The 17,331-nt window shown below is 42.3% G+C and overlaps 1 protein-coding gene across 2 annotated transcripts; it reads right to left on the reverse strand.

The window, feature by feature from the left end:
- Positions 1 to 532: 532 nt before the first annotated feature.
- srebf1 (sterol regulatory element binding transcription factor 1) lies at positions 533 to 16,139 on the reverse strand. 2 transcript variants are annotated; one of them, XM_028599564.1, is made up of 19 exons: positions 15,734 to 16,139; positions 9,320 to 9,925; positions 8,096 to 8,262; positions 7,819 to 7,950; positions 7,471 to 7,689; positions 7,268 to 7,382; positions 6,851 to 7,008; positions 6,477 to 6,696; positions 6,161 to 6,345; positions 5,717 to 5,978; positions 5,287 to 5,453; positions 4,822 to 4,990; positions 4,588 to 4,696; positions 4,289 to 4,398; positions 3,489 to 3,621; positions 3,095 to 3,260; positions 2,097 to 2,312; positions 1,362 to 1,473; positions 533 to 770 (listed from the first exon to the last, which is right to left on the reverse strand). In XM_028599564.1, the coding sequence occupies exons 1-19, from the start codon at positions 15,837 to 15,839 to the stop codon at positions 550 to 552; spliced, it is 3,573 nt and encodes a 1,190-aa protein (XP_028455365.1). In that variant the 5' UTR covers positions 15,840 to 16,139; the 3' UTR covers positions 533 to 549. The 2 variants fall into 2 exon arrangements, with proteins under 2 accessions (XP_028455365.1, XP_028455366.1); XM_028599565.1 differs by having other exon boundaries at positions 550 to 770; positions 6,477 to 6,693; positions 15,734 to 15,839.
- Positions 16,140 to 17,331: the final 1,192 nt, after the last annotated feature.

The raw sequence follows: 17,331 nt of genomic DNA on the forward strand, positions 1-17,331 counted from the left end.
TCACACACACACACACACAATCACACACACACACACACACAGAATCACACACACACACACAATCACACACACACACAGAATCACACACACACAGAATCACACACACACACACACACACACACACACACACACACACACACACACACACACACACACACACACACACACACATCACACACACACACACACACACACACACACACACACACACACACACACACACACACACACACCTCTCTGTGGTCGAACTGAGTCACTGCAACACATTCTCACAAGGGGATTCAGCTTGTAAAGTGAGAAAAATGCTTCCTTTATTCTGGTTAGAATCCATTGCAACAAGAGTGTGATCTCTACAAGTGCTTCCTGATGTGGGGTTGGGGTGATGGGAAGGACAGTCCAGGAAGAAAATCCTGTCAGTTTGATGTGAATCTGGATAGTTTAATAAATCTGTTGAATAGCTTCTTTTCTGTCTGTGTGCATTTTTGCATTTCAGAGATGTTTCTATATACAGTATCCATGCATGTCTCTCAGCCCCCAAAAGAAATCTCTCTAGCTGTTGGTTACGGTGGTGCCGCTGCCCAGCTTGATGATCATTTGCTGGCAGTCGTGGAGGGTCCTCTTGTCTCCCAGCTTCTCCAAGGTGCGGGCTGCATCCGCCAGCATGCCCACCCTTTGGCCGGGGGCCGACAGAAAGGAGGGAGGAAGGTAGCGGCACGCCAGCATCACAGCCTCTGCCTGCTCCCGCTGGCCTGGCCGTGTCTCACACTCCTCTGCACACAAAAACACAAAGAACACAATGTTACCGTGGTACTTCGGGGGAGCTTTCGATGCCATCAGCCACCAATGCCCAATCAGACTGCACCAACCTCAAATTACTGATAGGATTTAGTGCTGTAAACAATTGGGCAAAAAGATGAGAGGCTGATAGGAGCTACTGATTACAGCCATTCAGTGTCCTTTAGCTCAACTTTTATTCACAAAGTTGCAAGAAAACCCACATCTAAAAATGATGCTTTGAGAATAGCAGTATCCACAGTTGAAGTTTATCAGTATGATTCAAATTAACTTTAATCTGCTCTAATGCTAACTACAGCTTGATACCGCACTAATTTAACTCATAAACATAACTTACAATTATGATTATGTTATCAGAGCCTCTCATATTACCTACGATACCTCAGTATACTCAATACAAAGAACAAAAACAAATACAGCAATTGCTAGAAAATATCGCACTTGAAGAAAGTAAGGTTTGCTCTAGAACAATAAAAAGCCCCAAAAAATCATCTTTAAAAAAATAAAACCTGCCTGCATACAGAATGACTTGTACGGAGTGGGTAACAATGAAAAGCAACACACACCTGTCTTGGCTCCGGGCGTTGCCCTGCGTCGCAGCGAGCGATCCAGGAGCTGATGTGTGCGGGTGGGACTGGCCCCTGCCATCAGCCTGGCAGTGGCTTCATGAAGAAACAACTGGAAAGAGATGGAGGGAAGAGTGAGGAGGAGGAGGAGGAGGAGGGATGATGACTCATACAGAATATTCAGCTCTACCTCAGAAAGACTTTGAAGCCTTGTGAACAACGCTGCTAAACACTTGCCTCAGGGGTGTGTGTGTGTGTTGCAACACCTCCCAGCTAATTTCCACAGAGAATTGTAGCATGGATTGCTTGCAAATATGTGCACAAGGAGTATTTGGATGTATGTATGCTATATATGCTATTCTAGGTATGTACAGCACGTAAAAATCTGTTTTCAAGCCTGTACGTCAATCTTCTACATGCTGGTTTGAGGATTTTAAGGCACATTCTGATGAGTCATGGTTTTGAAATTTGAAAGTGCCTGAAAACGCAAACACACCAATAAAGGAGCTGCATAGGTGAGTTCAGCAGGTTTTAATAATGTCTGTCAATCATGTTATTTGGATGTCTGCTTGTGTATTAATTAGACAGAACAAATAAGATTAGAAAACTAGAAGACAAAGGTTGGACTGTAAGTCAGCAAGACAACAAATCCCCCAAACTGCTCACTCTAAGTCTAACTACGTACTTGTATGAGCTAAATGACTAAAATGTAGAGACTAATGCGGTTATACGTACTCTTCGCATTGCAGGCCTGAAGCTGTGTGCCAGCTTGCGTAGGGAGCTGAGATCCTGCTGAAAGCCTTGGAGCTCCGGCGGCGAGGCCTGGTGGACCCCCGGGGGGCCGCTGCTACTCACCAACCCTGACCCGGCAGGACCGGCCCCCTGCTGCTGCAGGCGCCACACATTGGTCCTCATCACCAACAAGAGATCGCACAAGAGCAACTGGACAACCTAGAGGAGAGAAATGGACAAAATTAGGATTGGCTTTTCATTGCCATAAGAGCCACTGATGCAGTACAGTAACATCACTGACCGATGACCTGGATACTGAAATGTGAGCAATGTGTAGTTAAGTATCAAAAAATTAAGTTTTTTTTCAGAAGTTTGGTCTCTGTTGTAGACTTAAGATTGAAGGATATGCTTATGAAGAAAATGTGTTTCTACGACAACTGTTCCTAGTTGATATTTATAATATTAGACTGTTTGATGTTGGCTGCTATTCTCAAATATTTTTGGGTGACGTGACAGAGCTCTACCCAAAGTTGAAGGGCATTTTTCGACCTCAGTATGTGCGTGTGTATTCTGCAGTTAGTGGCCCAACTCTGTGTTGCACTGCAGGTGCATTGCACTCCGCTGAGACACACATGCAATGCAACTACAATGCACCACAGCTCTGGCCGTAGACGTGCACACACTGGGAGCTACCTATCCACCAGCATCACCATCCGCTGAACGCCAGAGGGTAGGTACAGGGGAGCCGCAGTCTGTGCTTAGTATCGTGAAGTGTGTGTGTGTGTGTGTGTGTACTCAAGTGATTATGTGTGGCCAACTGTTTGTGTTTACAATTTTATACACGCACGTGTAAGCACATCTGTCACTGTGTTCATTCTTTTATTTTTTTATACTTCTAATGTGGATGCTGTTGCCCTCACAAAAAAAAAAAAAAAAAAAAAAATCACTTTAATGCGCACAAATCTGCAAGTGCTTGAGCCTGTGTGCGTGAGTGTATGTACCTTGTCTAAACTGGAGCTGTGACAGTGTGGTCCTAGGTTGAGGCTGTCTCGAAGCAGGGCACTGGCCTTGTCGCTGTAGCTCAGACTCAGCTGGCAGTTTTCAGGCTTGGACAGCAGAGCCCGCACCGCCCTGAATGTGTTCAGACACGCCTTGGGCAGAAGACTCCTGACAGAGCAAGGGGAAAAAGAGACAGAGGGCACAGGTTAAATAAGTGGACGTGTGTGTGTGTGTGTGTGTGTGTGTGTGTGTGTGTGTGTGTGTGTGTGTGTGTGTGTGTGTGTGTGTGTGTGTGTGTGTGTGTGTGTGTGTGTGTGTGTGTGTGTGTGTGTGTGTGTTATGCAACACACTCTCAGGCTGGCTGCAGAAGTTCCAGTGCGTGTATGTCCAACTTACTCTGCGTTCTGCAGACTGCGGGGTAGGTGCTCAACAGTCGGATACAGTCTCTCCGCCGCGGCATCATCTCCCTGGAGCCAGTTGATGATCACCACGGTAACTGAGGACCACCACTTTGAGTGGGGGTCACAGCCTGGATGTTAAAACCAAAAGAGTCAAAAGGCGAAACCCCCGCAGGCAAATATTTGAATCCCTCACTTTCCACTTTCACATTTAATGTGCAAAACACACACACACCTCCCCTTCCTCCCTCTCCTTCCTTCCTCTCAAGGTGATCACCGATTTGACAGCGCTAAAGATAGATGAAGCAATCTGGTGGATGCCTCCCTTTCCCCTAGCCCCTTTTCACTCAGATCTGTGATCAGTGAGGATAAAGGAAAGGGCTGGGAGGGTGGAAGTCAACCCACACTCCTCAATCCCAAAAGTATAAAAATAAACTTTAGCTCACTGATTCTTATTTTGCATTCCCAGGGCAGGTGACTGAAAGATGCGGAAAAATCAAATGCAATTCTCTCATGTTAAGTAGCAATGAAGCAAACCTACACTTGAATGTGTTGATGTAATTAAGCAACAGAAGTAGTCTCAGTCAGTGAGTGTTTGGTTGCCAAGGTTTTAGAAGTTGTTCTTTGGCTGGGATTCCAAAACTGCTGCCATTAATTGGCAATAATGTTTTCTGATGTTATAGAATTAAAAAAGCGCCTTATGTTTTCCATTATTTTCAAGATACTGTCCTTTCTGTGGTTGGTTTCAATCTTTTTAGACAAATAGATGTGTCATTGACAGAAATGACAGCGACTCACCAGTTACAGTGGCCATGTTGGAGCCAATAGCAAAGGACTGGGAGGTGGCACCAGCTGCATCTGACGCACTAATCAACAGCTGGAGGTACTCCAGGGCATCAGCATACTCCCTGAGAAGAGAAATGGTTATTTTGCCGCCACATAAACATACAATGACAATTTCAAATCTATTATTACAAGTTTGTTTATAGCCCACTATTCTATTCTAATTGTTTATTGTCAAATAATCAATAAGTGGTATACAGTGGGGTGAATAGTTTTATTTTTTTATTTTTTTAAAGTGTGTTTTCTTTTCTCACCCCTCTCCCTGACTGGGGCTTTTCTCTCCATGAGGCTGGGCCACACAGTAAAGAGCTTTCTCCAGGAGGTGTTCCCTGAATGCCTGAGTCACCTGGGCCAGAGGATCCACTGCAAGAGTACCAACAGACCCTTAACGTGAGTGTGCATGTACAAAACGGGAGTTTAGGCCTTACGTGACAAATTTGAAGAGGTGACAAATTAGCCAATATTGAACACATTTTGTCTGCACCGACCAGTATTGCTAGCCTGGCTGTAGATGCTTTCTTTGGGAGTGCTGCGAATAGCCCAATCCCCATCCACAAAGAAGCGGTGACCTAGCGGGTGACACAGCCACTGCATAGCTGGAGGCACACTGCCACTGGACGACAGGCACGCCTGACGGGCACTGCTCAGGAACACACGCTATCAGAATAAAAAAAATAAAAAAAGTTAAGTTCTGCACTCTCATTTCTTTTATTTTCTTTTAGTTGGATGTGGATAGAATTACACAGTTTATAGTTTACTAATGATGTTTCAGCAAGTCCCACGGTCACGTTAATTACACATGAAAGACGTCAACTATGTGTATACCATTTGAACTCTAAACAGGATAATGTGCAATTACACTTATTCTGGCAGCATCCACGCGAAAACAATTAAATTAAATATGACATTTGCAAATTATAAATGACGTGCATGTGCAAACGAAGGGGACTTACAGAGGTAAAATGCAGGATCCTTGGCATGCTGGCTTTGACCCGTAGAGCTGCAGAGACGTAGACCTCCGCCAGACTGGCTACAGGCAGACAGGAGCCAGCACACTCTGCCAGGTTTACTGCACTTAGAGCCATGTGCACTGCTGACAGATGGCTACCATTCAGCTTACCTGTATGCACAGATATAAAAACAAGAAAATAATGTTTATTTTAGATTTATATATATATTATTTTACAGAGAATAACAGTGATGCAATAATCATAAAAAGGTTTAGTCACACTGAATCAACATAAGCTGAGTCTTGGAGCAAAAAAGGGGGGCTGAGTTCGCTCTTTAATCACCTGAGATACTGTTACTTCAACAAGCCACCCTACAGTGTTCAGTCTCCCACACTGATTTAATTTAGAAACAGGGTTTTTCCCACCAACCGACCTGTCATGTGAAGCTGGTGCAGGCGGTGGTAAACAAGGGAGGCGTCACGGCTGCTTTTGCAGGCGTCCTCCTTCAGGGGGCGGTCAGATCGCAGCCCCCCAGCCCTGGCAGCCAGCCAGCGGCCCACCCAAAGGCGCTGGAGGCAGAATCTTAGCAGGGACCAGAGCGCAGAACAGGCTAGGTCCAACTGAGAGATAGGTAAAGGACGACCTAGAGCCTTCAGACAGGTCCACAGGTTCTGACTGGCCTGGGCAAAATCTCCCTGGGGAAGGTGAAAGAAAACAGTGATGATGAGGAAGAACAGATAAAAGGTAACTCCTGAGGAAGAATATGGGGATATAGATCTTTCTTTTGGAATGGGATGTTGCTTTTAAAATCATCAAATGTCTGAGGATGAGGATCATTAAATTAGTTAAGTTTGTATTGGGAGGGGGAGACACATACTCTAGCTAGGTCCAGGTCAGCCTGCTTGCGGTGCCTCCAGAACAAGACAGAGGATCCAGAGTGAGGTCTGGTTACAGGCTCTCCATACACCAACAGTCGGATCAGAACCCCTGACACCAGAATACCATTGAACAGCCACACCAGTATAGTTGGCAGCATCCAGTCCATCCAGCCCCATGACTCCGCTACAGAAAACACATTTCATTTATCATTCTGGAGTAATAATTTAGAATACATCACATGAAATTAGATTCTTATACAATTTCAAAACTGCTCATTTTTTTGGGCACTCTCACTGAGAGTGACTTCATTTTACCTGCGATATCCACACCCAGGACGCTTCTTCCTGCGGGATGGGTGGCAGTGGCTGAGGGGTTTCCAACTGAGCTGCTGCCGGATGAGCAGAGCAGGGCAGCCAGAGGGTTGAGGGAGAGGAAGAGGAGGGTGAAGGTGCACAAAGCCATGCGGGAACGGTCCAACATGCCGCCAGCACTGCCTCCTGCTGCCGATTGGTCTAATATGCCCACACTAGGCTGCTAAGTAGAAGAGAGACCAGAGAGATAACATCAATGTGCCAAAAGTTACATAGACAATAACTACATATTTTATTTCGCTGATAAAGTACAGTGGTGACTGATTAAGGAGGACCTGTTGTCTGTCAAAACTCCGCCACAATACAATAGTGCATACCTTAGTGTCCTCCCCCATCGGACTGTCAGACTCTGAGTCACTGCTACAGTGTGAGAAAGAGCTGGGGGAGCCCACGTCAGAGGCTGGCGGGGTGGGCAGCTCGTTCTTCACATCAGCCGGCCCATCCACTTCCATGGCAACCAGGTCCTTGAGAGACTCTGAAGAAAAAGGGAAAGGAAAGACGAGGAGAGCAGTTAGAGCGTCAATCAGTGGTACAAAAGTAAAGACATCAATTCAATTTCACTTACTTAGAGGCCATAGAAGACCATTTTTTACTTCTGTCATTTCAGGATAACAGTAGCTATCAATAGACCCCATCACAAAAGGTTAACTGAATGACTTCCTTTCAAGGAATTGAAATAAATTGCAGAGAAGCTGTTATTAAATAAAGAAGTGAGACAGGTTTTAAGCACTTACTGTTTTTCTGGGCTGCCATTTTAAAAGCCATGTTCTCCTGTTTGAGTTTCTGGTTGGTCTGCTGAAGGTAACGGATGTAGTCGATGGCTTTCTTCAGCACTGCAGACTTGTTGAGCTATGAGAAAGTAAAAATAAAATGCAGTTGCCGGGTTTTTCTATGACATAAAGAGATTGCAATCAAGTTAAATGATATCCTTTCCTACCTTGGCCTCAGTACCAGCCACCAGATCTTTGAGCTCGAGGATTTTGTCATTAATTGAGGAGCGGTAGCGCTTCTCGATGGCGTTGTGGGCTGTGCGCTTCTCTCCCTTGTGTGGCAGGCCCACCGGCTTACCGCTGATGGCGATGCGGTTGATAGGCAGCTTGTCAGTGTCCACCATGACAGGCACCGTGGTCAGGATGGTGCCACCACCCATAAAGGCCTGAAGAGGTGAATATGGTGGCACACGACAGGGGGCAGAAAATAAGAGACAATCCCCTAAATAATGCAAAGTAAAATCATATTTGATCATAGTATGATCTCAATATTGAGTTGCACATGGTGTGCCTACCTGCAGTGAAGTGCTCTGTACTGGGGTGGTGGTGGCCAGGGATGAGGCCATAGTAGTGACCATGCAGGGGTCGTGCTTCAGGGTGGTCAGCAGAAGAGACTCAGCCTTGATGAACTGGGGTTGAAGCAACACCTGAGAAGAAACACACACACTTACAGTAAAGACAGTATACAGGCTGGCTTTTGGTTCCTTTACACACAAACAAGGAGTGCACTGCATTTATTTTGTATGTACAAGTCCATTCGGCCTCATTCAGGTGCCAGTCTAACACACTTACAGGTACTTGCTGTATGTGGGGTGCAATGGTTTGAACTGGCGGGCTCGCTGACGTGGCCAGGAGAGGAGAAGTGGTGGTCAGCCCTGGGAGCTGAGCCTGGATGGTCACTGGCTGAACATTTGGAGGTGATGATGACAAGATGGCTGTGGGTTGGCTCACACTGGCAGCTGGAAAATATTTGTGCAAAAGATTTTTCAGACTTAATTCAAACATATACAGTATAATTGTGCAAAATACCCACGACAACGAGATGTGATGTAGCCTTTTGTCAACACTTTTGTGATCTTTTAAATGGCATGTCACCGGTTACACCCTTGAAAAAAATGACATGTTTCTTTTTTTTTACATTAAGACAAACTCTTAAAATGTCTACGCCAGCATTTGTACTAAGCCTGAATTGGTACCAACACAAAAAACACACTGGTATTGGCCTATAAAAAAGGTACAAAATGTGATATTTGTATTGGTGACCTTGGTTATCCATGCTACTCTACTACACTTGACACTGTGCAAGCCATTGTCTATTGGTTTAAGCTGTATTGGCGGTCTATTGTATGGGTTTGTAGGCCAATAGGTGAAATACAATCTCACTGGAAATAAGTGACCGCAACAGTGTGTCACCTTGTCTATCTTATCAGCACTAACTGGGCTAGCCATTGCAATCACAATACCAGTTTTAAAGAAGTAATACACATTTATTGCATCTATAATAATTCAAAAGCAAGTGGACATGGCTGTAGATATTCCGTATGTACAATAACAAGGGGTATTGCCCAGATAAAGCATTTTCATTTAGCTCACAGACTCTCACGCCACTGAGCAAAGTCTATTAGATCAGGACTTGGACCTCAGCTGAGGTTGAATAAACTAGTGTCCTAGCTTGGTAAATGCAATACATGCGTTGGTTTGTGTGTTCTGTGCCATTCTGAATAGCCCAGGAGTCGACGCCCTATATCTCAAGAGCTAATAAAATAGCAATGCACCCTTTACATGTATTATTGAGAAGGACTGTTACAGTATAATCACTGAAGAAATAACATTGATAACCGTACCAGTTTCAAAACCAAACATTATAGCTCCTATTGGCTAAAATAATGTAGCACTGATGTCTTCTTTAAAAGCCATTTTAAGGACCTGTAGATATCTATCTTGTACTATCTAACTCAAAAAGGTAGCCACGATAGGCACTAGAATAAAACCTCATCATCATCAAAGAGTGTTTACTTGTGTAGCTGATATGGTTGCTGTAGTTGGTCTGGACCAGTTGTGACTGAGACTGGGGCTGAAGTTGTGTCTGCAGCTGCAGCTGGGGCTGAGGCTGAGGAGGAGTCTGAGTCTGAGGTGCAGGCGAGGTGAAGAGGGCCTGGGGCATGGAGCTAAAAACTGGGTTCGGTGCTGGTGAGCCATGAGGTGAAGCTGCCTGGGCGGGGGAGGATGGGCTGAGAATTGGTTGGGGCTGCTCCACCTGGGGCTGTTTGAGGCTCTGAGCCTGCTGTGGGGAGGCTGGCTGCTGCTGCTGCTGTCTCTGTGTGGAGTTGGGCACCTGGGCCAGGGGGGACTGCTGGAAGGTGGGAGGCTGGAAGGCCTTGTCTGGCGTGGAGGAACTACGGGTGATAGGAGGGCCCAGGAGCGCATCCAGGTGGGGGCTACTGCTTAGGATGGAAGAGGAAGATGAAGGTGGAGGTGTGGTAGTGGTGGTTGGAGGGGCAGGTGAGGTGATAGACTGGGTCAAAACAGGAAGCTCTTGGGTGGGAGGAGGCACTGTGTATGGAGGGTTATCAAACAGTCCTCCAAACTCCATGTCCTGGTTGCTGATGAGCTGTAGCATGTCTGAAGAAGGAGAGAAATCAGAGCCAACAAGTAAAAAGATAAATAAGAATTTTCAAGATAACTATGGTGCACAGACAGTGTAGATCTGCAGTTCTGAATTGGAACCAGTTCTAATTTACGAGACCTGGGCATTTCTTGAGAAACATCGTTTTCAGTTCGGCTCATTAAATACTGAAAACAACTTCACAGTAGCATTTTCTTTTTATATATATATATCTGTATTTTTCCCCAAAAATGGGAATCACCAAATAGTTTGATATATGACAAATGAATTTTGAGGCAGCTTGAAAAAGCTAAAATACAATATTTTACATATACACTACCGGTCAAAAGTTTGGGGTCACTTAGAAATTTCCATTCCAGACAGAATACCAGCAGAGATCAGTTGCATTGTTTTTTTTAATCAGGGCAGCAGTTTTCAGATTACATTATGTGCTTACATAATTGCAAAATGGTTCTCGACTGTTGTAGAAAGAAGTGGCTGAAGAAATGCTTGAAATTCCATGCTTTTTGGTCTAAACGTCATACCCAAATTAAAAGTGGTACAGCTCCCATATACTTTGACACTTAGGGGTGTGCCTGATATCATTGGAAAGGAAACACTCAAGTTGTGTCAGGGTGATTCTAGGCCCTACTGACACAGAGTTACAGAGGCTAGAATGGAGATTTTTTATTTCTGTCCAAGTTATAAATCTGTAAAATTATTAAAATACACTGCTGTAAACACATCTGACAGGTGACAGACAACACAGCATTAGCCACGTCTCAGCTTACTACAGAAAAAAATTCAGAAGCTAAAAGACTCAAAAATGGATTTTATATGAATTCTTTTCTACAAATATGTCTGTGCGTTTTTATTTCTATTTGAAAAGTGCAAATAAAAAAAAGCCAAAAAACTACAAAATACAACACTTCTCAAATACACAAACAAACCCACATCAATCACCTTTCCAATGATATCAGGCACACCCCTGAGTGTCAAAGTATATGGGAGCTGTACCACTTTTAATTTGGGTACGACGTTTAGACCAAAAAGCATGAATTTCAAGTGTTTCTTCAGCCACTTCTTTCTACAACAGTCGAGAACCCTTTTGCAATTATGTAAGCACATAATGTAATCTGAAAACTGCTGCCCTGGTTAAAAAAAACAATACAACTGATCTCAGCAGGTATTGTGTCTGGAATGGAGTGGAATGGAAATTTCTAAGTGACCCCAAACTTTTGACCGGTAGTGTAAATGCAGTGCTAATAGCACAGCATGTTTTTTATTTACTCATGTTGGCACAAGGTGGTGATTTCTGTATGCATTTTAATCTGGGCTCATTTCACATTAAAAAACAGCAAATTTATGCAGTGCCTCCAACATTTTGTAAATGCTCCAAGTTTTTAGACAGGATATATTTTTTATTTTTTTTATTTCCTACATAATACTACAATTTGACTATTTGCAAGATTTTAGAAAAAGAGCTCTAAAATGTAGGCTATTTACCATACAAACGGCTGTGGTTTAATGCATGTTCAAAGCATTAAGGCACTGTGTGTGTATATATATATATATATATATATATATATATATACATACATACACACACACATATATATATATATATATATATATATATATATATATATATATATATATATATATATATATATATATATATATATATATATATACATACATACATACATACATATATATACACACACACACATATATATATATATACACACACACACACATATACATATATACACACACATACACATATACACACACAAACACACACACATATATATATATATATATATATATATATATATATATATATATATATATATATATATATATATATATATATATATATATATATATATATATATATATATATATATATATATATATATATATATATATATATATATATATATATATATATATATATATATACACACAGTGGGGGAAATAAGTATTTGACCCCTTGCTGATTTTGCAGGTTTGCCCACTTACAAAGAATGCAAAAATCTACAATTGTAATCATATGTACATTCTAACAGTGAAAGACAGAATCCCAAAGAAAATTCCAGAAAATCACATCATATGAATTTATTAAAATTGATAACCATCTGATGAGGAAAAACAAGTATTTGACCCCCTGGACAAACAGCAAGTATTCTGGCTCCTACAAGCCAGTTAGTTTTTCTTTAAGACACAGCCCCAATCCGAACCAATAATCTACATCAAATACACCTGCCTCACCTCGTTACCTGTATAAAAGACACCTGTCAACACCCAAACAACCAGCATCCAACATCACCACCATGGGCAAGACCAAAGAGCTTTCTATGGACATCAGGGACAAGATTGTTGATCTGCACAAGGCTGGGATGGGCTACAAGAGAATCGGAAAGCAACTTGGAGAGAAAAGATCAACTGTCGGTGCAGTTATCAGGAAATGGAAGAAGCACCACACCACCGCCAACCTCCCTCGGTCTGGGCCTCCACACAAGATCTTGCCTCGTGGGGTGTCCCTGATCATGCGAACGGTGAGGAATCATCCCAAAACCACAAGGGGGGGAACTGATGAATCAACTGAAGGCAGCTGGGACCACAGTTACAAAAGAAACGGTTGGTAACACAATACGCCGTCATGGATTGAAATCCTGCAGCGCACGCAAGGTCCCCCTGCTCAAGAAGAAACATGTACAGGCCCGCATGAAGTTCGCCATTCACCACCTGGACGACTCAGAAGAGGCCTGGAAGAAGGTGATGTGGTCAGATGAGACCAAAATAGAACTTTTTGGCCTCAACTCCACTCGTCGTGTTTGGAGGGCAAAGAACACCGAGTACAACCCAAAGAACACCATCCCCACCGTCAAGCATGGTGGTGGCAACATCATGCTTTGGGGGTGCTTTTCAGCAAAGGGGACAGGACAACTCCATCGTATTGAGGGGAGGATGGACGGGGCCATGTATCGTGGAATTCTGGACCGACATCTCCTTCCCTCAGTGAGAGAGCTGAAGATGGGTCGAGGATGGGTGTTTCAGCACGACAACGACCCTAAGCACACCGCCAAAGCAACAAAAGAGTGGCTGAAGAAGAAGCACATCAAGGTTCTGGAGTGGCCTAGCCAGTCTCCAGACCTGAATCTGATTGAAAATCTTTGGAGGGAGCTTAAAATTCGAGTTGCCAGGCGACAATATTAACATGCTGTTTGTCCAGGGGGTCAAATACTTGTTTTTCCTCATCAGATGGTTATCAATTTTAATAAATTCATATGATGTGATTTTCTGGAATTTTCTTTGGGATTCTGTCTTTCACTGTTAGAATGTACATATGATTAAAATTGTAGATTTTTGCATTCTTTGTAAGTGGGCAAACCTGCAAAATCAGCAAGGGGTCAAATACTTATTTCCCCCACTGTATATATATATACATACATACATACATACATACATACATACATACATACACATATACATATACATATACACACACACATATACATATACACACACACACACATATACATATATATATACATATATACACTACCGGTCAAAAGTTTGGGGTCACTTAGAAATTTCCATTCCACTCCATTCCAGACACAATACCAGCTGAGATCAGTTGCATTGTTTTTTTTAATCAGAACAGCAGTTTTCAAATTACATTATGTGCTTATATAATTGCTAAAGGGTTCTCAACTGTTGTAGAAAGAAGTGGCTGAAGAAATGCTTGAAATCCATGTTTTTTGGTCTAAACGTCATACTCAAATTAAAAGTAGTACAGCTCCCATATACTTTGACACTCAGGGGTATGCCTGATATCATTGGAAAGGAAACATTCTCAAGTTTTTGTTACAAGTGTCAGGGCAATTCTAGGCCTTACTGACACAGAGTTACAGAGGCTAGAATGGAGGTGTTTTATTTCCGTCCAAGTCATACATCTGTAAAGTGATTAGAATACACTGCTGTAAACACATTTGACAGGTGACAGACGCCACAGGGCATTAGCCACATGTCTCAGCTTACTACAGAAACAATCCAGACACCAAAAGACTCAAAAAATGGATTTTATATGATTTCTTTCTACAGATATGTCTGTGCGTTTTTTTTAATTTCCATTTGAAAAGTGCAAAGAAAAAAGCCCAAAAACTACAAAATACAACAATTCTCAAATACACAAACAAACCCACATCAATCACCTTTCCAATGATATCAGGCATACCCCTGAGTGTCAAAGTATATGGGAGCTGTACCACTTTTAATTTGGGTATGACGTTTAGACCAAAAAACATGGATTTCAAGCATTTCTTCAGCCACTTCTTTCTACAACAGTTGAGAACCCTTTAGCAATTATGTAAGCACATAATGTAATTTGAAAACTGCTGTTCTGATTAAAAAAACAATGCAACTGATCTCAGCTGGTATTGTGTCTGGAATGGAAATTTCTAAGTGACCCCAAACTTTTGACCGGTAGTGTGTGTGTGTGTGTGTGTGTGTGTATATATATATATATATATATATATATATATATATATATATATATATATATATACACATACATACATACATACATACACACACACATACATATACACACACACACCGCTGTAGAAAGATGCCAAATTAACAAAATATTTTATAATCTCTAATTTGGACCTGATGAAATTTAACAGGAATATATTGGGGTAAAAGCTGAGTGTATGTTCTGTCTGCAGTGAAAGGCAGCACCCAGGATTTGTAGTCCAGTGTTTTGTATGAGGTGATCGCTCTTGACCAATCAGAGCGCGTCTCAGAGACTTGCCCAAGACAGGAAAGAGAGAGAGCGCTGTCTGTAGCTCCGCGCGAGGGGTTACCATCGAGCAGCATCACCAAGGGTTACTGTCGGTCAAATTTAGAAAGATGACGAGCACGTCTGCAGGATTTGCTTTTTACCATCTAGCTACATTTTACGCAGTGGTGCTTTGTACAAATACACTTTGACTATTATCATACAAATACATATTAGCTATTAGAGTAACTGATAATTAGAAATGTTTTGCATACTCTATCGTTACATCCCTACATTAGCTACATCAAACGTGTGATGAGAATGTGACCCTAGCACATACATAAACATTTGAATTGTACGCCGGTATTAATGCACAGATGCAGTTTTTGGTTTTTATACTTAAAAAAGAAAGTATATAACTTTACTGCAAACAACAAGCAAGTGTTTAGAAGAAACATAAGAAAACTGTGTCAATGAAACACAACATTATAATCAATATTTTTTGGGCCAAAAAGCGATACATAAGATTTGTGAAGGCGGTCAACTGAGGCAGTGAACCCAACGCAGAGGAATGAACGACAGTAACCCTTGTCTGTGGAGCAGACTGGGGGCGGGGCGCACTCACGACCATTTAGCAGCACGTTAGCCTCGTCTATTAGCATAGCTAACTTGCTCTAAAAATCGGTTACTTTTACGACATTATGAATGATAACGTTAGCTAGTGCAATACACAACACTGTAAACAAGGCCGCCTATTATCACCTCAGCTAACCTCCAAGTGATACTGGTAAACGTTAGCTAGCTAGTCGTTAATGATGGCTGATGAAAGCTACGCTGTGAGCTGCAACATTTTAAATTGACTGGTAACGTTAGTGCATTAGCTACAAGTAAAACACAGGAGCCAACCAAAACTAAACACACAGGGCATGCTTGAGGTAACGTTCACATTAGTGTTATGTTAGAAGCAGTGTTGTTGGTTTAGCCACAAACGTTAACTGCGACTGGGTTAGCTAGCAAACGCTTAATTTCTTACCATCAATGTCGTTTAAGAGGGCCGTGTCAATATCGCTGGGGTCATTAAGCGACAGTGTTGGATCCAGATTATCCAACGAAGGATCGTCAAAAGACAGGCCGTTCATCTTTACTCTTGTGTCTGGCTTTCCGATGTAGCTAACGTTAGACTTGACTTGCTGGAGAATGGCTCAAAATAGGAAAACATGGACAACTTCTCACGTCCCTACATTTGTCAAATCGTCAGACTCCGAGTCTACCTGAAACATGCGCAGTGTGCTACAACTTTTTCTTGATGTACTAACTACTCACTCCTACCCCCATGATCGTCCAGGGAAACTTGTCAAACCAAGCCAAACACTGAAGCTCATTCAGCACTAACGTGCTTACGGCGGTAGCCGAAAGGGACCCACCTAGCCGATGGTGATCGACAGGCTCTACAGCCAATCACTACCTTTGTACATGGATTCCCACGTCCCCAGTTTTTCAAGTTTGTTTTGAATATTTGACAGATGAGGTGACAGCATTTAGAGCATGTGCCATTATTTTATAGTACGACAATACATAAAGATACATTAATGTACTCAACAATCTGGTATAATAACTCCAGAATACCTACATAGATATAATTTAAAGTAATATACAAGATATTATCTACTGTGTATAAATGTCATATTTTTATACATATATTATAAATAAACCCATGCTATTTATCCTAGTCCTGCACATCCAAATAAAACCAGGCATATATTTTATTAAACTGTATTTTGAGGGAAAGCATGGATGTGTTTATTGTGGGCTTGCCCCCAACAGCCAATGAGAACCGAGCGGGCGTGAGCTACTGAAAGACAAGTTTGTTTGACTCGAAGCAGCGGCTCCTCCTGTAGAACCAGTGAAATCGACCAATGGGAAGCTCAGGAGCCGAGTGGGGTGATCTGACGTCCCATCTCTGGGACTAGTGATTACATCATATGTTTCTATCTTTGAACAGTGTTAGCGGCAGCAGGGAAATAACCTGGAGTAATACAGGTGGCCTAACAGAATAAATAACGATGCAACGATTTTATACAGTCTATGGATGCAAATTGTAATATTTGGCCAAAGAAATATATGATTTAATACCAAATTCATTCTGTCAGTACAAGTATACTAGTTAATTAATGGGTTTTCCAGTAAACAATTACACACTTCAATTATTAGTAATGTAAACAATTGGGCAAGGTCAACTGTATTTACATATCAGCAACAGCTAAATTGAAACTATAATGTGAACACACATTCACAATAACACAAAGGGAGAACCCCACAAAAGCACGGTGGGGGAAATAGGTCAGTGACCCAGAGTAGCACCGCAGTTGTTGTCAGTGGAGTATTACTAACATCCTGTCACCAAGCCTGCTATTGTTGGTGATGGGGTGTGTTTGTATAAAGGTGCATGTCTTGTTCACTTTTTATAATTGATGCTCCACAAGCAACTGGAGTAAGCAAACGTCTATAAAAACTGTTGAGATTTGTTTACATTTGTTGTGCTACAGTAATCTATTGAAGCAGAGTGGATGGGGATGGAGTGAGAGGCTCATGTGACAATGAATGGCCAGTACAGTGCAAGATTGAGGCCGA

This window comes from Perca flavescens, chromosome 15 (assembly GCF_004354835.1).
Source record: "Perca flavescens isolate YP-PL-M2 chromosome 15, PFLA_1.0, whole genome shotgun sequence".
NCBI classification, from domain to species: Eukaryota; Metazoa; Chordata; class Actinopteri; order Perciformes; family Percidae; genus Perca; species Perca flavescens.

What these genes read in the sequence shown, in the direction of transcription:
- srebf1 (XM_028599564.1), bottom strand. Translation starts at nt 15,839, where the DNA reads ATGAACGGCCTGTCTTTTGACGATCCTTCGTTGGATAATCTGGATCCA. An exon ending in TGGCTGGTACTGAGGCCAAG is followed by an intron (nt 7,383 to 7,470) that starts GTAGGAAAGGAT and finishes ACTTTCTCATAG; the next exon opens with CTCAACAAGTCTGCAGTGCT. An exon ending in CGATGGGGGAGGACACTAAG is followed by an intron (nt 6,697 to 6,850) that starts GTATGCACTATT and finishes TCTTCTACTTAG; the next exon opens with CAGCCTAGTGTGGGCATATT.